The following is a 24,530-nucleotide window of genomic DNA, read 5'->3' as shown; positions in this document are numbered from 1 at the left end:
TGTCATAACTTGAAAGGACAGATAACAGTATTATTACTCAGACTTGGTCATTTGGCAGATGTTTCTTGACAGTGAACAAAGCAATTGTCTTTCTCTAAGATTTTATTTATTTACTTGACAGAGGGCACAAACTGAGTAGCAGAGGGAGAGGGAGAAGTAGCTGAGCAGGGAGCCCGACATGGGGCCCCATCCCAGGACCCTGGGATCATGACCTGAGCCGAAGGCAGACACTTAACCCACTAAGCCACGCAGGAACCCTGTATCTCTTGAAGGAAAAAAGAATAGTATTCGTTGCCAGTGATAAAATTTGAGCTTTCAGGTGAAAATAAGAACTTGGGAAAACTTGTTTCTGTCACTGTGAGCTTAACAGCTTCACAGTGTAAGACTTATCTGTTTAGATCTGTGACATTGTCCAAAAATCAAATTTGCTGGTATTATATAAGAAAATGAAGGAAATAGGGCACCATTTGGCAGATCTGCCTTAACTCAATAAGCTATTATTTTCCAGACATTGTTATGGGATCATTGTTACAGACGTTACAGAATCTTGCATGGGGAAGAAAGCCATTCAAAGCGCAAGAAGGACCAATGGATTTCAGTGGAAAAGCACAAAAAGTTCATTAATGTGGCTTCATATTCCACACTGCAGCTAATTTTTAAGCAACTACCATTTACTTTGGTGTAGGATCAGAGAGGAAAATCCACTACTACTGGCAAAGGCTATGAAAATACACCTCTCCTTTCCCACTCCATATCTGGGAGTTGTATGAGCCTGGGTTTTCTTCATATATCACCACCAGAACAACCTGTGGGAAAAGATTGAATGCACAAGTTCTGAGGTGCTTTGCTCTCTTCTACTAAGTCATTAAAGAGATTGATAGAAATGTAAAACAATGCCGCTCTTCTCACTAAATTTTGTTGTTTTGGAAAATATTGTTATTTTCACTTAAAAAGTTATGTTAACATGAAGAGTTTTTTTTGTTTTGAAATGAATTTATTATAATATTTTTAAAGTGCTGGTTTTACTTTTAAATATGGCAAATGTGAATAGTTATAACCTATAAACAAAAGCTTTTTGGGGTTCTTAATAATTATTAAGTGTGAAGGGTCTAGAGAAAGTTGGTGAGAACCATTTCTTTAACATAGCAGTTCTCGGGGCACCTGGGCGGCTCAGGCAGTTAGGTATCTGTCTTGGGCTCAGTCATGATCTTAGAGCCCTGCAGCTGGTTCCCTGCTTCTCCCTCTGCCATTCCCCTTGCTTGTGTGCATGCTCTGTCAAATGAATAAATAAACTTTTTTTTTTTAAAGAAGAAACCATAGCAATTCTCAAAACCTTAGTGTGCAGCAGAATCACATGGAAGGTTTGAAAAAATGCATTTTCTCACCATGCCCAGAGTTTCTGAGTCTGAAGGTCTCAGAAGGGTTCAGAATTTTCATTTCTAACAAGTTCACTGAGGATACTGATGCTGCCAGTCTGGTGACTACACTTTGAGAACAATTCATTCTTGGATTCTTAATGAAATAGTTTTCCTACTTCATTTTCATTATAGCTGATTTTCCTAAGAAAACCTCAAAATGAATTGTCTTTTTTTTTTTCTTTTAAAGACTTTATTTATTCATGAGAGACACAGAGAGAATGGCAGAGACACAGGCAGAGGGAGAAGTAGGCGACCCTGCAGGGAGCCTGATGTGGGACTCCATCCCAGGACCCTGGGGTTATGGCCTGAGCCGAAGGCAGCCGCTCACCTGCTGAGCCACCCAGGTGCCCCTGGATTGTCTTTTTTTAAATCACATATTTATCAAGCGCCAACACAACCTACTGTGCCTTATGCTGTGCTAAATGCTGATGGTGCATGCATATTTGCAGAAAAGCCTGCCCTAAAGGAGCTTTAAAACTTTAGAAGAAAATGTAGCTTTAGAAAATCCAGATATTGAGGTCAGCAGTTTTAATCAAACATTCTTGTTCTTTTTCTGAAAAATTTTGTGTATGTGTTAAATATTTTTCCTCCTAATTTTAGATTGCATTAAAATATAGTTTGATTTTTATATAAGGATATTTCAAAATTGCCTAATTTTGAAGATGACAAGTAAATGGATCATATATAACATATCACATGTTCTGATATATTTTTTTTTGATATATTTTTAAATATCGCAGTATTTATAGGAAGTTTTCATTATTTTGCTAGTTTCTCTCCAAGTCTTTTTAATGTTATTTGAAATGTTTAAAACAAAGTTTTGTTCTGTTTGTCATTAAGAAGTGAATATGTAAATTATTTATTGCTATTAATTGTGAGGCATTAAGTCAGTCTGAGGACTAGTCCTTCATTTCTAAAATATAGGTATTAGATTAAGGGTAAAATTTCTTCCAACTCTTTGATTCTAAGATACCATTTAAGTTTTCAGTGTTCTTACCTATTTTATGGAATGTAGAATCAAGGGACTACATTCATAGCATCCTTTATATGTGATAGTGCCTTGTATATTCACTTTAAACTGATTAAAATAAAAGCTATATTACTGTCACTGTGGCTTTGGTTCTGAGTCATAGATGACATTTAGTCTCTAAGATAAAGGCTTTCTTCTCATCTGGAAACTAAGATGTAGTGGTCTCGTGGTTAGAAAGACTCAAACTCGCTGTGGCCATGTCTAATAGTAGAAAAACAACTGACTCACTGACCTTGAGCAGATCATATGGTCTCCTTAGTTTGTTAGTTTAACACTGGAGAATTAAATTGATCATCTAATACAACCTTATTAGAATAGCCAGTACATAATAAACCCATTATATACTTAATGTTTTCCCCAATTGAACATGTATAGATAACTGCTGATTCTATTAAAAAGTTTCTAATAGCAGATAATTACTTGTACGAGATAGCTTTGGAAACGTGTCATTTTTTTTAACCTTAAAAAAAAACTTGAAGCAGTTTTTTCAAATTAATTTTTGGTCTGAGAAACTGGGAGTGAGATGACCTTGGACAATTTAGGTATAGGTAATGCAAGACAAAGATTGATGTATATGTTGATAGAATGAACTTAAGAGTTAATTTAGCAAACAGGTATATGTTAAACCCCACTAATAAAAGCCCTATTCCTAGGTGTCTTGTGATGACCAAGAGGAACTCATTGACCTCGTATAGACTTGGCATTTTAGTGGGGGGAGCTGTTTCTTTTCTTTCTTTCTTTTTTTTTTTAACTTAAGAATGTGAACAACTATAAATCATTAGTTCTCAATGTGAATTTCTGGGTTGGCAGCATTAACATTACCTGGAAACCTGTTAGAAATGCACGTTCTGGGGCCCCACTCCAGACCTCATGAATCAGAAACTCTGGGGATGAAGCCCAGCAATCTGTTTTACAAGCCCTAACATGATTCTGTTGCCTCTTTATGTTTGAGAACTATTGGTATAGTAAATGCATTTTAAAACCTAGCAGAGGAAGCTGTCACATGCTGTTACATTGAGGAGAGAGCCTGAAGATCTAGGAAAGAGAGGAAGTCACTAACGCAGCAGGGCACAGATTGTATGGCACCACATGGCCCTAGAGATGCTGCATCTAGTGGAAGACACACATGCATAAAAGCTAGCACAACACAGTGTGCTAGGATCCTTTGAGTACAGGGCACAGCGGAAGCTGCATGATAAGTGGTACCTTCTCTTTGGGGGAGGTGAGGGGAGAGGGCAACTGGGGAAGGAGGAAGTGGTTCAACAAAGCATGAAAGAAAGGATAGTTAGGCACAGGGAGAGACATGTTCAAAGGCACAAAAGCTTGCAAGTCTTCCCCTGTTGGGATAAGTGACTGTAGTGTCTAGAACACAAGGTACAGATTTTGACACGGTTTAGATGTTACTCTCAGACAGTGGTGACCATTGTCAGGAGGGTTGGTAGATGTCCAGCTTTCCCAGGTGCCTGAATATGAGGTGATTGCTCATTTTTCACATGAAGCTCTGGGTCCCTGATTCTCTTTGACCTTCATCTTCTCTTATGCTCTTCCCTTTTCTTCCCGGTCTCTGCCACACTGGCTTCTAGCTCCTTGACCATGACAGTTATGTGTCTGCTTCAGAGCATTTGCACTTGGTGGTCCCATTCTCTGACCCAGTCTTCCCCCAGTTACCCACATGGCTTGCTTCCTCCCTTCACATCTTTGCTGAAATGTGTGAGTCACGATGAACTCCTATATCATAGATCTGAAGCTGACCTGAAAGATGGGGGGGATTTTGGTCAAGCTGGTAAAAGAAGGGGGAAGAGAGCTTTCAGCAGGAGTGAAACCTGAACAAAACATGAACATGAGGCTTAGGCGAGATACGAACTAGAGGCCTGCCTGACTCCTTATTTTGAGGAGCAGATAATAAGGAAAAAATCGGACAGTTTCAGGAAGGTGTGTGCTAGTGGCTCATAAATATCATGGACTCATTCAACAAGTACTGAGCTCCTGTGTGCTGGGCACTTTTCTAATTGGTTGGGTACTTTAGGGAACAAAATAAGGAGGTTTCCTGCCTTCTTGGAGCTTATGTTCTGGGGGAGGGACATGTACAATTAACAATATAGGTAACAAGTTAATTATTTAATATGGTAGAAATGTGGTAAGTGCTATGAAGACAAGGAAAAGCAGGGTAGGGTGAGGAGGGCTGGGAGGGGTTGGGCTTGGGGCAGAAGGGAATAAGGAAGGCTGCAGCATTAAGGAGGGCTGGATCTTCTTTCTGGACTTAGTTTTGGTAATTTTGTTTAGCTTCTCATTTCTTTTTTTTCTTTTTTTAAGATTTTATTTATTTATTCATGAGAGACAGAGAGAGGCAGAGACACAGGCAGAGGGAGAAGCAGGTTCCCTGCAGGGAGCTCGACATGGGACTCAATCCCAGGGACGCCAGGATCACACCCTGAGCTGAAGGCAGACGCTCAACCACTGAGCCACCCAGGCGCCCCTAGCCTTTCATTTCTTTTCTAGGTTTGGCTGCATGTGCCTTGCAGCACCCTGTTTGCTGAGTGCACGTGTACAAGTGTAAACTGAGCTTCCAAGACCTCCTGACAATCCTAAAAGCAGAACGATGGCAGCCTCTTTTCAGGGTGCTTGTGGGGAGGAAATGGTACAGACCTGCATAAAGATCTGCATGTATCTTGCAGAGAAAGTTCTCAACAAATAGTCTCCCAGTGCCAGTTAGAAAACATGCAATTCTCTGATATGGTTGGCTGGTTGGATTACCTTTTCATTGATTTTTTTTTCATAACCTTGGAGTTCAAACCCTGTTATACTCTTATTCCCAAATATTGGCGAAAAGCATGTTAAGTAAGCTGGAGGACTTGTGATTTGCCTTAGGCTCTGTCTGCCCATGCCAATTGATGTGGTTTATACCTGGGTGAATGGCACAGATCTTGAACTACTGAAGGAACTACAGCAAGTCAGAGAACAGATGAAGGAGGAGCAGAAAGCAATGAGGTAAAACTGATGTTTAAGAAAATAATACACACAGTTCTGTGAGTGCAAGTAACAGTGCATTTCAGATGGGTGGGGTGATGTTCACAGTGCTCTCCCAACAAAAATCTGCATCTCAAATTCCTGCTGTTAGAAGATGTTGTCAGTCATGTGTCTGACTCTTGTTTCTTGGTGCCCGAGGAGAATTCAGCCACTTTAGTGACACCCTGGCCTCCCTTGGTTAGATGGCCATTTATGACCATGCCCCTCTAGGGATGCCTTGCTCTCAAGGTCCCTAAAGGCAAAGGGGCCTCCCAAGAGAGCCCTTGTCCCAGGTGTAATAGCTCCATGAAACAAGGTGTTTGTTATGCAATGTAGCCTCATGGTAAGGCCCATTATTCCCTTGAAAAATAAAGCAGGCCTACAGACTTGATTTTTTTCCCATTTGATAAAGACATTAGAAAATATAGTCCCTTTATCCTTTTCAGTATCAAATCATATAATATAGAATTAGAATCATTGCTAATTTTTTTTTATATATGGAATTTTGATCATTTTATTTATTTTATCTGAGAAAGGTACAGTGCCCTTGAATGAAGAGCTGTTGGAGCTAGGGATCTGACTGATGTAACTGCCTCTCAGATTCCTTAGCAGTGTTTGTTGAGAATTTCTCCCTTCATTTCTTTGTAAATGTTATGGGTGCTCCCCATTGCAGGTCACCAACCAAGTTATACAAGCAGCAAATTGTCTCTTTCTTTGTCTTAGAGAATATGATTCCTTCCCAGTGCATGAAAATGACTTTGGCGGCCTGGTACCATGTTTTCCTAGTAAAATGTAAAAGCTTATGTTTTAAGTCAATTTTTTTTGGTCACTGTGGGAAGTATGTGATGGTAATAACTGTTGAACAGATTTCATTGAAACTTTAAATTTATTATGCATCTTAAATGTAAGCATTATATTTCCTAACCTACTGGTTAGTTCCAGGGGAGTAACCAAGAAAATCAATGCTGCAGTTAATTCTTGTTCACGTTTAGGGCTGGTGCTAGCCCATGCATATATAATAAAATATATTTGCTTTTGTTAGAGAAATCCTTGGGAAGAACACAACGGAACCAACTAAGAAGAGGTAAGTGTTTTGAATCTCCTCTCAGGAATCAAAGTTTAAGTACTGAAGTAAAACTTCCAGGTTCTCACTTGGTTTTGTTGGATACACAGTATCTTGTATTTATTGTTCCTCTTCAGTCAGTACTTCATCAGCTAGTTTTTGAAGTAAGAACTCTTACTCAGGTTGTATCTAACCAAAGCTTTACTGTTCCTGATGTGTTAGGCTTCTGGACAGTAAGGTTTTTCTTCCCTGTTTTTATTAATCTGTCTTGGTATTCTGTTCTTTGGTCCTCTTAATGTATGACTTACACCCAGTGTTTCCAATTCTTGAATTTATATCCACCATTCAGTTGTGTGTTTATTATATATTTCCTTATCTTTAGAAAGCTGTCATAGTTGTGTGTCTTGTATTTAAGGACTTGGGAAGGGGATTTAGCCCAGTGCCAAGAATCCGATGTACCTGTTGCAATTTAAACCATAACTGACTCTGATAGGCCCTTCCAACAAGACTGCCTCACTGACTAGTGGAAGTCTCTGCTAACTGTACTCCCCCACTTAGCCATTAGACTTTACATAAAAGAGTTATTTTATAGAAATGAACCTGAGGAATTTTGAGATCTGGAAGTGCCTTCTAGATCATTTCTTTATGTTATATATGTTTACTTATAAATATACTACTGTTAATACTGTTTTTATTTATTTTTAACTTTTATACTGTTATTCTTAAATAACATAAATAAAATTTTAAATTATTCAAAGTAGTGATGCCATGTTGCAGTAAGGTTGAGAGGACAGTGAAAAGAACAGGCTCATAAGGAGCACCCGGGAGGCTCAGTTGGTTAAATGTCTGCCTTCAGCTCAGATCGTGATCCCTAGGTCCTGGGATGGAGCCCCACATTTGGCTCCCTCTCCATCTACCTGCCACTCCCCCTGTTTTTGCTCTCTCTCTCTCTCTGCCAAATAAAATCTTAAAAAAACAAACAAACAAACAAACAAAAAAAAACAGGGTCACATAATTCTATGGCCTCATTCAACAGCTGTTATTTTCTTATTTGCTTTTCATGCATGTATTTCTAGTTGTAATTTATAATCTATGTGCAATTTTATATCCCTTTAAGATTTTATATAATGTACACATTTCTGTTGATAAATTATCTTCATGCTTTTTCTCAGTTCTAATAGTTGTATAATATTCCATAAAGTAACTGTACTGTAATTTACTAAATGTTGGACACCTCTGAATTTTCACTGTTGTAAAAATTTTGTGATCTTATATTTGGATCTACTATATTTTCTGTGTGTGGGTTTGTTTTTCCTGTTTTGTTTCTCTTCTACTACTTGGACTAGATTCCTGGAAGTAAACTACTGAGGAAGAAGCATATGTATAAGTTTTTATGGGTCTGAATAAGGACACAACCACATGCCCTAAAATTGCTTCTCCAGAGAAGAAATGAGGAACGCTCATCTGCAGTGACACCAGCAGTGTTCGAGAGGAATAGGTGTACTGTGCTTACACTAACCTTGAGTCCATTTTTTGAGGGATACTAATTTAGTAAACAAAATGTGTTACCCCATTGTTTTCTTTTGCATTTTTTTTCTTTTAGATTCTATTTATTTTTTATGACAGAGAATGAGCAGTGGGGAGGTTTAGAGAGACAGAAGCAGACTCCCTGCTGAAGACCTATGTGGGGCTCGATCCGGGACCTGGGGATCATGACCTGAGCCAAAGAAGGCAGACGCTTAACCAACTGAGCCACCCAGGCGCCCCTTCTTTTGCATGCCTTTAAATATTAGTGAGGTTGAACAATATTATATATTGTTTAACTAGGCCTAGGTCCCACTTTGTGAATTCTCCAGCCGTGTTTTGTCCATTGTTTATGTAGGTAATATGTTTATTCTAGGTATTCCTTATGTTTAGATAGAAATACCTCATGCATTCATCTTAGAACCTTGTCACATTTGCTTTGGTTTACATCAGTGTCGTATCTTTCCATTGTATTTAATTGTGAATTGGTAAATTGTATCTGGTAGGATGATGCTCTGCTAAACAGAATTTACCCACTTCCTACTCTGTCTAATGATAGGCTTCACTGGAATTATGAAAAATCTTTAAAATGGTAGGAATGAAACACTTAATTTCTTGTGCATCTTTGAGTTAGTAAATTTTGGTGGCAATCATTAATACGAATTTGAAAGTGCTTTCTTAAGGACTCCACTTGTTTCATAATTTATATCATATTGGCTATCTTTTTATATTCTTGAGATAAGACTCTTTATTAAATATGATTTTTATTGGATATAGAAAACTATCTGAAAAATTTAGTAATACCAACAAGCTTTTCAATGTTGATTAATTTTTCAAGAACAATTGTGACCATGTTGGTGTCCCTTTCCAGTGAGAAGCAGTTGGAATGTTTGCTGACACACTGCATCAAGGTGCCAATGCTTGTCCTGGACCCAGCTCTGCCAGCCAACGTCACACTGAAGGACCTGCCCTCTCTTTATCCGTCTTTTCATTCTGCCAGTGACATATTCAACGTTGCAAAACCAAAAAACCCTTCCACTAATGTCTCAGTTGTTGTTTTCGACAGTGCTAAGAATGGTAAGATCGCCTATGGGTATTTTGAAATCATGTCATCGTTGGTTGTTTGAATAACCAAATTCTGAATGGAGCAGACATGATTCAGTTTTAAACAAGTACCTGATAAACTAAAAAATTAAAAAGAGAAGCAAAAGAGCTGCCACTGTATTTCAGCCCTAACTTCAGAAGGGAGTTGCATATGTCATACTCTTACGTAATATACTTGCCTTTCTGTGCTATGGCCAGGACCTTGAATTTGGTATGTCCATTTACCTTATTCTCTTGGCTCTGAGTTATTGTGGAGACTTATATTAGTATTATTATTTTTTACCCTATAACTCTTCAGCAAGGTTGTTTTCTACAATTTGAACAGAACATACCTGGAACATTCTTACTTTACATTCTGAAACATCTGATTTTACAGTTTATTTGGTCAGATAATAGAATTGAAACTAATTTCTGGCATAGAACAAACTTGCATGTAGAGATCCCATCTCCCACTTGGCCCCTGCGCTGTTGAACCCATGGCCTGTGTCTCTTCTGGCCTTTGTCTCTCATGCTTCCTCTGCCCTGAGCCTCTGTCCTTAGAGGCTTTGTGTGTTTCACTTGTGTAAAATGAAAACTGTCATGTTTCCTTTACAACATTGAGTCCTGTTCTGAAGTTCCCGTTTTTTCAGTGCCATCCCTCCCAGCTTAAATCTTTGGAAGTATCTTGGATGTGTTCTTACTTTTTACCTTCATCACTAATAGATTAACCTCACTCTATTACATGCTTTTGTTTTTTTGCACACAAGTCTCTCTCCTTGCTCATCTCACTTCGTCTGCACCAGACTGAATTCATTCACACAGGCTCCAGTAATCACCACCTAGCAGCTCTGTCTGCCTGTGAAGTTCCTCTCCAGTCTGTCTGGCACATGATCTAAATAAATCAGAAAGCTTTGGTTTTGTTGGTTCACTTCCCTTTTGAAGACAGCAATACAGTAGTGTGTATTTGTTTTCCCCATGGATAGAAATTCCTCTTTCTGGTGTTCAGGACGCAGCCTTGCCTTTGCCGTTTGTTCCCCACATCTCTGTCCTCCAGGATCTCCTTGAGGCTGCCAGTGTCTTCACACATGTGGTGCTATCCACTTGGTCCTCTTCCTCTCTCAGCCCATGGCCTGTTCATTCTGGCTCCACCTCAAGTTCTGTCTCCATGAAGATCCTGACAGTACATTCACAGTGATTCTAATTATCTGTACTTTTCTGTAGCCCTATAGTATTTGTAACCTGACTCACAACTTAGTTTTGTTTTGGTCTATTTATTTTTAGAGTGGGGGAGGGGCAGAGAGAGAATCTCAAGCAGACTCCCTGCTGAATGTGGAGCCTGATGCACAGCTTGATCTCACAACCCTGAGATCATGACCTCAGCCAAAACCAAGAGTCAGATGCTTAACTGATTGTGCCATTCAGGTGCCCCCCAACGTAGTTTTTGATTATGCAGGAGTTTATGGTGTTATCATCTAATTTCATTTTGTTTTTGTTTTTGTTTTTTGTTTTTAAGATTTTATTCATTTGAGAGAGAGGGAGGGTGCGTGTCCACCATTGCGGGGAGGGGCAGAGGGAGAAGGAGAAGCAGGCTCCCTGCTGAGCAGGGAGCCCGATGTGGGGCTCCATTCCAGGACCCCGAGATCATGACCTGAGCTGAAGTCAGATGCCCAGTGACTGAGCCACCAGGTGCCCCCTCATCTAATTTCTTAATCAAGCAGAGACCTTTATCCCTCATGAATGTGTGTCCTGAATAGTGTCTAACTAACATCGTGCTATCTTCTTGGTTCTTAATAGGTTACTTGTAATTTAAAATAAAATTGTAATCTTTCTAAGTATAGAAACTGCCCCCTTTATACTATAGATTTGTTTCTGAATTATTTTGTGTAACATTTTTTGTATTTAAGTTATAATTTATATAAGGATAGTGAAGGGATAACCCTTGACAAGTTATAACAGATTACCTTGGTTTCTTGTTTGGCTAAATCTAGCTTCATTTTTTAAATTAGTTAAGGTGCTCTGATAATGCTTTACCTGAAGAGAAAAAGGAATGACATTATGTTAAGAATTATCACTCGATTATAACATCTATGGAGAGAATCTTGGATTTTTCCTCTGCTGATTTTATAACATAGTAAAGACTTAAGAGGCTGTCAGTTTTGATATAAATAATAATCTGTATTAAACTATAGTCTTCTAAACATTGTTTTTGAATTCTCACTTGGGTTTCTGTGTACCTGCCCTACTTACCCATTTATGTAGTAAAGGTTTGTTGAGCCTCTGCTCTGTGTTGGTTGTTATTTCAGGTAACAGGAAAGCAAAGCAGAGAACAACAAAAAAGACACATTCCTGCCTTCACAGAGCTTACATTTCTAGTGGGCCACAGATTCCCTTCATCCTCCTCAGTCATCTAGATCAGGGATTGCCAAATTCTTTCTTAAAGGACCAGATAATAAATATTTTAGGCTTTGTGGGTCAGGAGGCCACATGGAGGATATTATGTAGGTATTTTATATAAGTATTTAACATTTAGCTGTTTTAATATGTCAAACTGTTCTTAGCTTGAGGCCATACTATACCTGGCCGTGGCTAACTTTTGGCCATGGAATGCCAGCCCCTGATCTTGATGAAACATTGGTATCTACATTCGATACTCCATTTCTCTCATTTAACCTCTTTCCAGTTAATCATTAAGATCTGTTGATTTTTTTTTTCTCCTCTGAAATGTGTCATTTCTGCCCCTTCGATGACTCTGCCACTGCTCATAGTGAGGCTCTATCACGTGGACTGTGCTTCACAGTCACACCATCCAGCCTTGCAGCCTGGGCCTGGATTTCCTCAGCAAAGTGGAAACTGACCTTCACAAGGAATTATAAAGTGCTTCCCTACAGCTTTCTGACACTGGTTAAATTTGTACCTGTTGGGATCTTCCAGAACTAATATAATAATTTCTTCCCCATGTGACATTTCTTCTCACTCCTGTTCTTTTAGCCTTCTCTTGGGGTCTCTGTCCTAGTTTGTTCTTCTCACAATGAGCTTTGGTTTCCATTGCTTTTATTTATTATTTATTTTTGAATATTTATTTGAGGGAGAGTGTGCACACACATGTGCACATGGCAGGGGAGCAGAGGGAGAGAGAGAGAGAGTCTCAAACAGACCCTATACCCAGCACGGAGCCTGATGTGGGGCTCCATGTCACCACCCCAAAATCACAACCTGAGCCGAAACCAGCAATCAAACACTTAACCGATGGCACCACTGAGGTACCTGTAGTTTCTGTTAAAGTGTCAGCTAGACGACAGCATTGTTCTCAGGTGGTTTGTCTGCCAAGAGAGCGGGACTGTCCCTAAAGTGTTATGGAGTGTGTACCCTGTGCCAGATAGTGATCCCAGTGCTGAGGAAGCAGCGATGCGGACATGGACTGAGTCTCTGCCCCCATTGAGTTCATGTCTTGGCAGAGGGAGACAAGAACTACAGCATACAAGTACAGTATATAGTTTGTGGAACACAAGTAGTGTAGAGAGAAGGGAAGGGAGTTGAAGAAGGGAAGTGGGGTTATAGGGGCAGACTCACCAAGAAAGTGACTTGGGAGTGAAAACTCAAGGAAGGTGAGCAGGCCAGCAACATGGACATACAGGGAAGGAGCAGACCAGCCAGTGCAAAATCCCTGAGGCAAGAATGTGTCTGGCCTATTTGAAAAAGAGCCCACACATGCTGCAAGCATCCCTCCATCCAAAACTTAGTTCTTCCAAAACCCTGATAGATTGTTGAACAAGACAAAATCCACAGCAGACCCCTAAACCCTCCTGGTAAGTTGACAGCAGCTTTATGATTTTGTTCTTCTGTCAGAATTGGTTACAATCTGCCAATGTGGAGACCTCGATCACGTCTATTATATCCATGAGGATGATAGGAGATGTCAGTGGTCAGCTTGCTGAGATGATGTGCAGATAGATAGATACACCACATCTATTGGGATTCTACGCTAGTGGACCCGATCTCTACTTCAGTGCTGTAAAATTTAGCATTTAATCGTATACTGGTGTTACATCATCTCCCTTTTGTTGGATGGGGGGTTAATTTTGTCTCCCCCAACTACTTGCTTTTGAGACCAGGTATTGAACTGCTACAACAGCTCTCAGAATGCTTTGGAGTGTCCTGGCAGATGTCATATACTTAAGTATTCATTAAAAAGATGCTTGCTTATTGTATTCTTTATTGTAGTTGAAGATGCCCAGAGTGGAATGTTGAAAGGAAACAGCAAACAGACATTTTGGAGGGGCTACTTGGTATGTTATTTTAAATTAATTGTATTTATGCAATAGATTAGGATAAAAGTATATAAGTAATAAAGCTGTTTTACCTCGAGAGGCATTTTAAATGTGCACTTTCTTCTGAGCCAAGCTTACAAGAATTAATGATTTAAGTAATTTTAACATTCTGATTTTTTTACAATGCGGAGAGTGAGTTGTAGTTTCATCTCTCATTTCAGACCACAGATAAAGAAGTTCCTGGGTTAGTGCTGATGCAGGATTTGGCTTTCCTAAGTGGATTTCCACTGTCATTCAAGGAAACAAATCAACTAAAAACAAAATTGCCAGAAAATCTTTCTTCTAAAATAAAACTGGTAAGAGCACAGGACACAGCAATGAGGATGGCACACGTCATTGAATGCATGACCTTCTCTGTGGTCCATTTTGCTGTAGCATACAGGACAGTCATGAGCAAAGACGATCCCTGTTCTGCCCCAGTGTTGTCATGAAGATGGTCAAGATGGCCCTTGATAGAAGATCCTTACCCTTTTTATTATTTGGGCAAAAATTTCAGAGCCTTATTTGGTTTGCTGGTTTCCCAGACAAGACACACAGTTTCATTTAGTTAATAAATGAGCTCCTACTATGTGTCAGGGGCTGTCGCACCTGCTGAGAAGATAGCAGTAGACCGAACAGACAAAAGCCCTGATGGCATGTAGGGTGGAAGGAGATGGAAGCACGCAAAGAGGGAGGGGGTGGTCCTACATGCAGTAAAGATACAGGCTGCAACCTGGGTGTCTGTTAGAAGCCTCCCCCACAAAGGAGTATGCTTCAGATATCTGCAGTGTTTGATAATGTGAATCCTTTACTCATAAATAGGGATTCCTACCTATTAACTCCTCACATTTTGTTGCCATTTGTTAGAGTTGACTCTGGAGGCTGCCCTGACACATGTCTTTTCCTTAACATTTACTGTCTTCAGGCCCTTTGGCCTGTTGTGTGGGTGGAAGTTCTTCTCTTTGACTTTTTGTCAAGACGCCCATGGTTCTGTCAGAAACATTCCAAGTTGTAAAACGTGAATGCTTTTCTCTTAGAACAAAAAGGGATAAAATCCTGGGCTCAGAATTTTTTAGGGTCTGGTTTTCTTGATTTTACAAGGAAATGTCCTTTAAATTCTGCCGCAGTGTTCAGGTTCCTTTTGGTATCATGTAACAATGTGGAGGTGGAAGGATGGGGAACTGGGGGGGCCGAGGGGGGTTGGCGGACAGCAGTGCTTGGCCAGTTCTTACTTAGTTCCTGTCTTGACCATGTTTTTATACCCTGCCTTCCCCCCAAAGTCCCCTTTATCTTGTTTCTTTCCATCAATGTTTCACTGTTTTAAGCTTCACTGTGTGACCTTTTGTGATGGTAATATGAGTGACATTTATATTCTTTCTTTTTTTCCATATTTTTCCAAGTTCTTTTTATGGTACTTGGAAATCTGGTTGTGTACAGCTAGATTGTGGTTGAATTACTTATATTTAGTTATTTAATAGATATTCTTCCTTCCTCTAAGGAAGAGGAATTGAAAAAATGCGACATATAACTCTAAATTTAAGGTTTATAACATGTTACTTTAAACACACTAATGGCTAGTAATTGACTGCCATCGCAGCAGTATTTATCATGTCACACAATTACAGCACAGTAATATCTATACTTGTTATATGGTGCATTCCATCTCTGTGGCTTACATGCTACTCATTGCAAAGTCTGTGTTTGTAAAACATCAGTCTTATTCTCCAATCCCCATCCCCTGGTAAATACCATTTTATTTTATGGTTTTTATAAGTTTGACCTTTCTGGATTTCACACGTAAGTGATAAACAGTATTTATCTTTCTCTGTCTGACTTAGCTCACTTAGCATGATATGCTAAGCGTAAGATCCATTTGTGTTGTAGCAAATGATAGGATATCCTCCTTTCTCACGGCTGAATAATATTCTGTTGCGTACATATACTACATCTTTTTTGTCAGTTCATCCATTGTTGGGCATTTAGGTTGTTTCCATGTCTTGGCTGTCATGAATGATGCTGCAGTAAACATGGGAGTGCAGCCATTACTTTGAAATCCTATTTTTATTTCCTTTCAGTGTATACTCAGAAGCGGAATTGCTGGATTGTATAGTAGATTTACTTTTAATTTTTTGAGGACCCTCCATATTGTTGTCCATAGTGGCCAGACCAGTTTGCATCCCCACCAGCTTGTACAAGAGTTCCATTTTCTCCACAGCCATTGGTTATTTAGCTTCTTACTTCCAAGCTATTGGCACTGGAATCACAGGCCTATGTATCCATACCTCGTTGGCTAAAACTGCTCATGCAGAAAGAATAACATTCTTGGATCTGTTCCAACTATAATGTGTTTTTAGAGGAAAGAAGGTGTATGACACATACCCATTCTCCAGTCAGGTTTGACGGCTCTCTGCTTGCTGCGGCTGCTCACCAGTGCCAACTGCTTTTGGCGCGTCCACCAGTGCATGGGTGTGTGCTGCCGAAGAATGCCAGTCCACACAGTGGTTGACCCTCCAGCAAACTGTTTATGGGTGGTGTGGAGTGTGTGGGGGGTGGGTAGGTCGAGGTTGGGGGGTAGTAACTTGATTTGGACAGGGAGCACCAGCAGGCTCTGCTCACAACTAACACCGCCTGTCTTGTTCCTTCACTGGGCTGCAGGTTTATTTGGATCCCCAGACTTACCTTTGTGGAGGCCCGCACCTCCCTAGAGGGTCAAGCTAATTCCTGTAACGTTCATTGCAGGTCATTTTCATGATGCCAACACCTGCATCAACTTCAGGGATTAGAACTGGTGGTTTTTAGAGGCTAGAGAGAAAATGAGAAGTGGAAGGACAGAAGGAGTGTGTCAGCACATGAGGCTAATTCAAGTGATCATCTGTCTGTGGGTTCCTCTTCTGGTTTTATTATGACTACCCTGAGAATGAAGTTCCCGCCACTGGATTCCCAGCCTGTTCAGAGTGTGAGCTCCTAGATGTCTGCTGCTCTATACCAGCGACTGTGTGAAGGATCACTGAGTGAATAAAGCATTGAGATCATTAGGGGGCATGATCACTTTCACATAAGTGTTGTAAGAACACCGGGGCCTTGGTGTCCTGGCGCAAGAAAGGCTTTGCAGAACAGAAGGCGTTTTCGCAGGGCCCCAAACATGGCAGCTGTTCTCCCAGCACAGAAGAGGGTGGGAGAGACCATTCCAACAAGAGGGAGCAGCCTGAGCAAAGGGCTTCCAGAAACCCAGGCAGCTGTTCCTGGAGGACAGCAGCGAGGCAGAGATTTTGCTGATGCTGAGGTCGGGAAAAGAGATTGAGGCCAGATTGAGAAAAGACCTTCTGTGGGGGAGCCTGGAGGCAGGGGGCATCCTGGGTGGGAGCACTTAACCCATATCTAGGGAACATAGTGGGTAGAGAGTAAGCAGGATGAGGCTGGGCAGAAAGCCAGTTCAGCCACTGCGGCCATAGCCCAGCAAGGTGTACAGGTTCGGCAGGTACCTTGGCAGTGGTGCCAGCAATGAGAATAGGTTCCAGGAATATCTGTGAGAAGTCCTCAGCATGACCTGTGACTTACTGGCTGTTGGTGGGATGGAAGGAGGAATGCAAGGGGAAGTGGGTGTTACTAGTGAAGGTGGAAGTGATGGCCTTCACCACATTCAGAGCCTCAGTGGGAGAAGCAGGGTTTTGGGGAAGGAAGCCCAGAGATCAGTTCGGGTATTATGTTAGAGGTGCTTTGGTGTACGTGGAAGGGAAGGTCCGTTGGACGCTGGACTTCAGGACCTGAACGGGCAGGACTGTTTTGCCCTCTCCCCCCACCCTCCCCACCCCACCCTGCCACAGGGTCCTCCAAGAGGCCTTGTCCTTGGCCTGTGGCTCCAAGGCACTCGGTGCTCAGTTCTGTCCTGGATGCCCTGCCCAGCGCAGGCAGCCCAGCACAGACGCTGCCGTGTACCTCTGGTGATTACCCTGGGGCCTGGCACTGTAACTCAACAGCCACCATGTCTTGTGTCCTGGAACATGAAGGTGGATGTCTGCGCACTGTGATTATTTTAGGAAGTCATTTTGGGTTTTAGTACTAAGATCATATATATACTAAACTTTGCATTTATCATTCTGTTTAGGGCAAAACCAGAATCCCCTCAGTGCCCAGGAGGGGAAGTAGGGGTTGAAAATAGTTTCATTTGCAAAATAATAGATTTGAATTCATCAAAACGTTTCTGTGGACTATAGTCTTACAAATCAAAGTCTTCTATTGAAAGCTTTCTGGTTTGAGCTGCTTAATAACCATTTCATTTATCTGTAGAATTTTTGTTTGTGATGGACACAGAATTCACCTTTTGGGAAATCATATGATGTATTTATTGGTCTTTATTTACATCTCACTCGAAATCATTCTGTATTTTCAGACATTTTCATTTGTTTTTTGATTTTTGTTTTTGCTCACTTCTTCTTTAACTATATGTTAGAGCACATGGAAAAATCTCCCCAAAGCTCTCAAGCCCATTCTCACATTTGGTTTAATTGAATACTACTGGTTGCTGTGTGTGCACAAGAGCAGAGCAGTAGCTTGTCCTCCAGCTACACAGAATCACATTTGGAGGCAGTATTGTGCACATGTGAAGCATTCAGGTCACGGCATAAGCTTATATAAGGTGAGCTATCAGGGGGAGTCATACAGCCTTCCAGGTGGGGATCCTGAGGCAGGAAGGTCTGTGGATCCAAGACATGGGGACATCTTCAGAGAGAGAAAGAGGCTGATCAGGTTGTCTGTTCTGGCAGGAAGGACAGCACTGGGGGATGGGAGCACCTTCCTGTCCTGCCTGAACGTGGTGGCCTGAGACCTCTGTTGAGGGCACGTTCGCGGTAACAGTAAATTATCATAATAGCTGTTTTCGTGTGCCCTTTCGCGATTCCCCTGAAACCATCTCAAGCACCTGCTCTTTTAAAGTATGGTACCCTTTGTGTTGGTTTTATTCCTACAATAGACACTTCAGTAGATTAAACTGATGTAAGTTTTAGAAAACTCTTGAGTTACTAAATTACTGGAATGAGTCGGTCTTCAGTTGTGTTCATTGGCATGTGTTTTCCCTCACCCTGTGCTACCGCGTATGGCTGTCCCAGTCCGTCACCCTAGATGATGCTCTAGTAACAAACACCCGAAATCTCTGACCGAAAAAGAGCAAACCTTTATTTCTCAGTCATGGTGCAGGTCTGCTGTAGGCCTGCAGTGGGTGGGTGTATGAGTTGCTCTCTCTTTGAGAAACTTATAATTTAAAGAATCCAGGGAGGCTTATAATTCCATGTGGGAAGCTGCATATGGAAGCAGTTGCTGGCAGCTGCCCAAGTAAGAGCTCTTGCCCTGGGCGCTTAGTACCCCCCTTCTCCTTCCCACTGTCTCTAGGCACCAGAAACTGTGGTGTGCAGGGTGAGGGTGCCACCTGGTGGCTAGCAGGACATACGTGTCGTGTCCCCCCCCCCTCTCCCCCCCTTGTCACCACGCTCAACTTGGTGGATGATGGTGGCAGGAAAGCTTCTCCAACATATAAATATTCCCTTAAGCTCTTGACTTTTCAGTTCTCGAGTCAGGAAAATGTCTATTAAATTTCAAAAGTTTTGCAGATGAAAAGCAATTTGGATAGAAGAGATTAAGATATAAAGGTATTTGCCCCATAAAATTTAAGTTAAATTAGGGTATCCAAATACTACATTCATAAACATTTAGTGATTTTTAGATTTCAGGGAGCTCTTGGGGGTGCTGTGGAGGCCACTAAGGGAAGGAGGGAGCAGGGGAGGCCAGGGCAGGCAGCGAGACTAGCCAGAGGAAAGCGTGTCTGCCCTGCCTCCCCACCTGCCTCCCTAGTTCCGAAGCAGGGTGGCGACAGCAGTGAGAGCTGACCCTCAGTGGGTACTTGGTATATGCCAGGCACAGTCAGGGGGAGAGGGTAATGAGGCAGGAAGACAATCCACACCTGAGCACCCCACACGTCCACATGCACTTTGTGGTAAGAAGGGGACAGATATAAATGCAATTCTGACTTGAATCTCTCATCTTGGGCATAGATAAACACAGGAAACTACGAAAGATGAGCTAAATATAGTCCTGTAGCATATATGAGAGCTCAGAATGAGCCCATAATAATTTGCATTTGCTCTGTCTTATAAATTAAGAAACTGGCCTTGTTAGGAGAGTCAGTTCAGCCAAAGGGTTTCATTGTCCTAGATGAGTAGTTTTCAATCATCTCTCCCACCTTTTTAAGCACTGAAAGCCTCTTTTCATAGGAAATTGAATGATACAGAGTTAGAACACGAACCAGATCAAGGGCAGTGTAGACTCTGCTGATGGTGGAAGCATGTTGATGTTTGTGCTCATCTGAGACTGATGATTTCTTTGAAGGCTTTGCCTCAAAAGGTGCTTTTCCTGTGGAAGTCCTTGAGGCAGCCCTGTCCAAAAATGTTCCTCTTAGTCAGGCGGGGGAAGGGGGGGTGTTGGGGTAGGAGTGGTGGTGGGGGGGGCACAAAAGTTCTTTGGAGTCCCTGCGAGCAGGCTTGTTGCCTACCAATCCCAGCAAAGTTACACTGCAGGGTTTCCCCATGAGCAGACTGGTGATATTCTAGAACAAAGGTCACAGTTGGTGACCACTTGTGTTTTGTTTGAAAGCAGGACAAATGAAAACACCTGAGCCAGCACTGAAAATGGGGAGACTTCACAGAATATTTGGGGATCTGGCTGCACCTGTTGGTACTTGTGAGTAACAGCTGCAGCTTTTGGATGGGGCTGGAGATGACCTATCTGCCACAACTCCACGACCCCCTGGTCTCTAACATTCATCTGGGAAAATGTCTGGCCTGTCACGTCTTCTTTTGGTGATTGTAGGCTTGCTAGTTCATAGTCTATAGACTATACACTATATACATTCAGAGATGAAAGGTCACACTGGGAACTTAGAGGTGTCTCCTCTTTGAGGCTCCATCTTTCAACACATAACCCTTGTGTTATTTACAGTTACAGCTGTACTCAGAGGCCAGTGTAGCCCTTCTAAAACTGAATAACCCCAAAGAGTTCCAAGAACTGAACAAGCAGACTAAGAAGAACATGACCATCGATGGAAAAGAACTGACTCTAAGTCCTGCATATTTATTATGGGACCTGAGTGCCATCAGTCAGGTAAGGGTGCATTCTTTCTTTCTTTCTTTCTTTTTTTTTTTTTTTAAATATTTATTTATTTATTTATTTATCATAGAGAGAGAGAGAGAGGCAGAGACACAGGAGGAGGGAGAAGCAGGCTCCATGCAGGGAGCCCAATGTGGGACTCGATCCCGGGACTCCAGGATCACGCCCTGGGCCAAAGGCAGGCGCTAAACCGCTGAGCCACCCAGGGATCCCCGTGTTCATTCTTTCTAAGCCTGGATTGGGGGTCTACATTGTTGAATATTTATAAGTCATTACATGAGGAGGAGGAAGAGAACTTACAGAGAGTGGAGTTGACTGGAACTTTTCTAATTTTCCAGTCATTGCCATTGATTAACTGACATGACCTAGAATCAGATCCAAGAACCTTCTCTTTAAAAAGGCACAACAGAAATGTTGGGTATTTATGTCATTTTAAAGATACCGAGTATTGAATTTTTTGTAATGTTTGGATGTAGGACTTGGTCTTCGGAAGTTGGCCAGAGCACCCTGAGAGCAGATCGTGTGGGTGGGGGACAGCCAGGAGGAAGGAAGAGCATGATTTACTTGGTGTGTGTTTTACATCCTCACGTGTGTAATGTTCCTCTCAGTCTAAGCAGGACGAAGATGTTTCTGCCAGCCGCTTTGAAGATAACGAAGAACTGAGATATTCACTGCGATCCATCGAGAGGCATGCTCCCTGGGTTCGGAATATTTTCATTGTCACCAACGGGCAGATTCCATCTTGGCTGAACCTTGATAATCCCCGCGTGACGATAGTCACACACCAGGTCCATGACTTTCCATGTATCACAGGGCTTGGTTTCCTTGTCTGTCCTTCACCCACCCCTCACTTCATTCCCGTCTTCCTCACCCTCCCCACCTCCATCCCCTTCAATTCTTCTACCCTTCTCCATTCCTTCCTTCCAAAAACCAAAACCAAAATGAAATAATTCTCCTGCACTTTGTTTCTCTCTTGCCTTTGTTGTTGTTTAAAAGGATGTTTTTCGAAATTTGAGCCACTTGCCTACCTTTAGTTCACCTGCCATTGAAAGTCATATTCATCGCATTGAAGGGCTGTCCCAGAAGTTTATTTATCTGAATGATGATGTCATGTTTGGGAAGGATGTGTGGCCAGATGATTTTTATAGTCACTCCAAAGGTCAGAAGGTGAGTGCCTAAGAAGAAAGGATGCCTAGCTTCAAAGTCACTTAGAAATTATAAACAGATCAGGAAATCAGTATGCATACTAACATACATAGTTTTGGTCAAGTTATTTGGTCAAATAATAATTTTTGAGCGCTAAGCTTAGGAGTGTTAACAATGTGGGAGAAAAAAACTCCCTGATAGTTCTTTGCTTCCCTATAGTGTCAGACACCCAGAACCCAGCTTCTAAATTTTCTCCTTCACCACGAAATACAAAATCATGGTTAGAACATTTGGCAAAATTGCCAATATAGACCGAAAAAAAAAAGTTAGCTCAACTGACCTCTCGCTCTGAAACCAATAATACATTTTATGTTAATAACTGAATTTAAGTAAAATTTAAACAAAAACAAAAAAACAGAGTTAGGTCAATTTTCTGCTTACAGACATGGATGAAATTTGCCTCAGGCAGCGATCTCACTCTGGCTTTGGGAGCCATGACGGAGAGCGGTTATGAGCACAGACGAGGAGCCAGCAGTTGAGGATCATCCTGGGCAGTGACTTGATGTGCGTTTCCTGTCTGCTTAGCGGGGAAACTAGAACATCCCTGTGGCTGTTGGGAGGAGTTGGGGAAGGGCTGGAGACTTACACCAGGAACTTTTATGTTACACACCTGTGCACCTGGAAATGCTAATTGCACAGAGCTGCTTTCCCGTTGCCATTCCTGCCGCCCCAGTGTGCCCACTCTCTCTTTTCTGTGTTTGTTCGCCTCCTCTGTGTCTGAAGTGCTACCACGTGGAGCTGTGTCCTGTCAGGGCAGACGCACAAAATCAGTGACCAGGGATGGTGACGTTGTGCTGGCAGATGTGCCCTGGGAGGGAAGGCCTGGGGGCCTAGGAGGGTGAAATCAGATAGGGCTAGAGAGGTTTCCCTATGAACTGAAGTGAACTCTGAAGAACAGGTAAGAGTTAAGTAGATGAAGACAGACATTCCAAAGAGATGGGAGCATGCAGAGGCATGGAGTGCATTTTTTTAAAAATGGATTTAATTAAAAAGTAACCACACACCACATCACTCATTTTGAAAGCAGGCGGGTTCACGACTCAGAACACTGTGCTAGTAATCTATCACAGGGATAAGGATATTGAGAGTTCATCTGCTGCCTTCTCAGCCTTGATGCAAGTTCACGGGTAAATACGTTCAGGAATTCATGACAGTTATCACAGAAAAGCGATGACATGTGTAGTATACTTGCTACCTGCTGTGTCATGCTTTTGTCCTCACCTTTAAGTCTGACGTGTTGCTGTTTTATTTCAGGATAGATAATAAGACCAGGTTGTAATAAACAAATGTGTGAGTTGAGTCCTGAGTAAATGTGCTCAGTAACAAATCATCAACAGAGCAGGACTTTGTAAACTACTGCAGGTGCCCACATGCTCAGTGTGAAGTAGGCCACATGGATGCAGACTGTCAGCCCAGGGAGAATCGTGACCTTTTCTGGAGGCTCAATTGCTTCTTTCTTTCTTTCCTTTCTTTCTTTCCTTTCTTCCTTTCCTTTTCCTTTCCTTTCTTTTCCTTTCCTTTCCTTTCCTTTCCTTTCCTTTTTCCTTTTTCCTTTCCTTTTTCCTTTCCTTTTTCCTTTCCTTTTTCCTTTCCTTTTTCCTTTCCTTTCCTTTCCTTTCCTTTCTTTTTCTCTTTTTTCTTTCTTTTCTTTCTCTTTTCTTTTCTTTTCTTTTCTTTCTTTTCTTCTTTTTTAAAGGAATCCTAATTTGACATTAAAAAGCATCCATTTTATTTTCTCTGTGGCTTTGTCATTAGGTTTATTTGACATGGCCTGTGCCAAACTGTGCTGAGGGCTGCCCGGGTTCCTGGGTCAAAGACGGCTATTGTGACAAGGCTTGTAATAATTCCGCCTGTGATTGGGATGGCGGAGACTGCTCTGGTAAGGCTGTGCTTGTGTGTAATATGTTCATGTTTACAGACTGTTTTTCATTCTTAATCATCACCGAATATGTATAGTGATTTAAGCATTCTTCATGTATGCAAACAACATATAGAGTAATCTGCAGATTGTGGAGTAATGACTAGTATCCCCGTGTAGCTCAGGTTTTTCATATTCTCCCTTGTTGAGGGCATATTCCCAGGCCGGACCTGAAGTTGAAAATGCCTTCTATTATTCAAAATATGAAAATCAAGATTATCTTTAATTATGGAAACTGAAGAGCCAGACTCACTCTAACTGGTTCTTTAAGGAGCTCACAGCTGGTGACTTTCAGCAGCAGCTTGCTGTCAGCTAGCAACTATGGAGAAATAGAGATCTTATCTCTCTCTTACACGGTTATATCTGCATTTGTTGATAATAGCATGTTTTTACATTTACTGATTGCCTTTCAGCTTATAAAGTATTTGCATTTATACAGCATCCATTATCCACCTGAGTTTCTTAGTTACCCAGGGAAGAGAGGGTGTGCACAGACACTGTTGTCCTCATATTCCATATACAGAGACAGATGTGAAACAGTGCTGAGGATTAGAAGAAACCAAACTTTAGGTTGTGTTCTGTCTAATACACTCATGGAAAATGTGAGCAGCCACAGTTGAAAACAGAGACCTGCTAAGAAGATCCATGCAGTCTGGAGACCTCAGGTGAACACTTGGTGATGAGGTTGGCAGCCCACGTTAAGATGTGTGGCACTGCTGACAGCCTTCAGAATAATCTCCTCCTGCTTCCCTGCCCTCCACACGCACCCTTCCACGCACCCCCTGTAGGCAGGTCTGTATTTAGGGTTGTGCAGCTAATA

General features: G+C 41.7%; 1 protein-coding gene across 5 annotated transcripts in view; it reads left to right on the top strand.

The window, feature by feature from the left end:
• GNPTAB (N-acetylglucosamine-1-phosphate transferase subunits alpha and beta) overlaps window positions 1–24,530 on the top strand; it is a 70,944-nt gene that overhangs the window by 23,635 nt on the left and 22,779 nt on the right. For 3 of the 5 annotated variants that reach the window (XM_077846053.1, XM_077846052.1, XM_077846054.1), the window contains 9 exons: window positions 5,317–5,436; window positions 6,497–6,538; window positions 8,913–9,118; window positions 13,346–13,410; window positions 13,614–13,748; window positions 20,419–20,580; window positions 21,195–21,374; window positions 21,583–21,753; window positions 23,548–23,671. In XM_077846053.1, coding sequence (XP_077702179.1) covers window positions 5,317–5,436; window positions 6,497–6,538; window positions 8,913–9,118; window positions 13,346–13,410; window positions 13,614–13,748; window positions 20,419–20,580; window positions 21,195–21,374; window positions 21,583–21,753; window positions 23,548–23,671 — 1,205 coding nt within the window. The remainder of the gene's footprint in view (window positions 1–5,316; window positions 5,437–6,496; window positions 6,539–8,912; window positions 9,119–13,345; window positions 13,411–13,613; window positions 13,749–20,418; window positions 20,581–21,194; window positions 21,375–21,582; window positions 21,754–23,547; window positions 23,672–24,530) is intronic. The other 2 variants (XM_077846056.1, XM_077846055.1) reach the window with 2 other exon arrangements.

The sequence above is a fragment of the Canis aureus genome, chromosome 13 (genome assembly GCF_053574225.1).
Source record: "Canis aureus isolate CA01 chromosome 13, VMU_Caureus_v.1.0, whole genome shotgun sequence".
NCBI classification, from domain to species: domain Eukaryota; kingdom Metazoa; phylum Chordata; class Mammalia; order Carnivora; family Canidae; genus Canis; species Canis aureus.
This window is presented reverse-complemented; position numbering and strand designations above follow the sequence as displayed.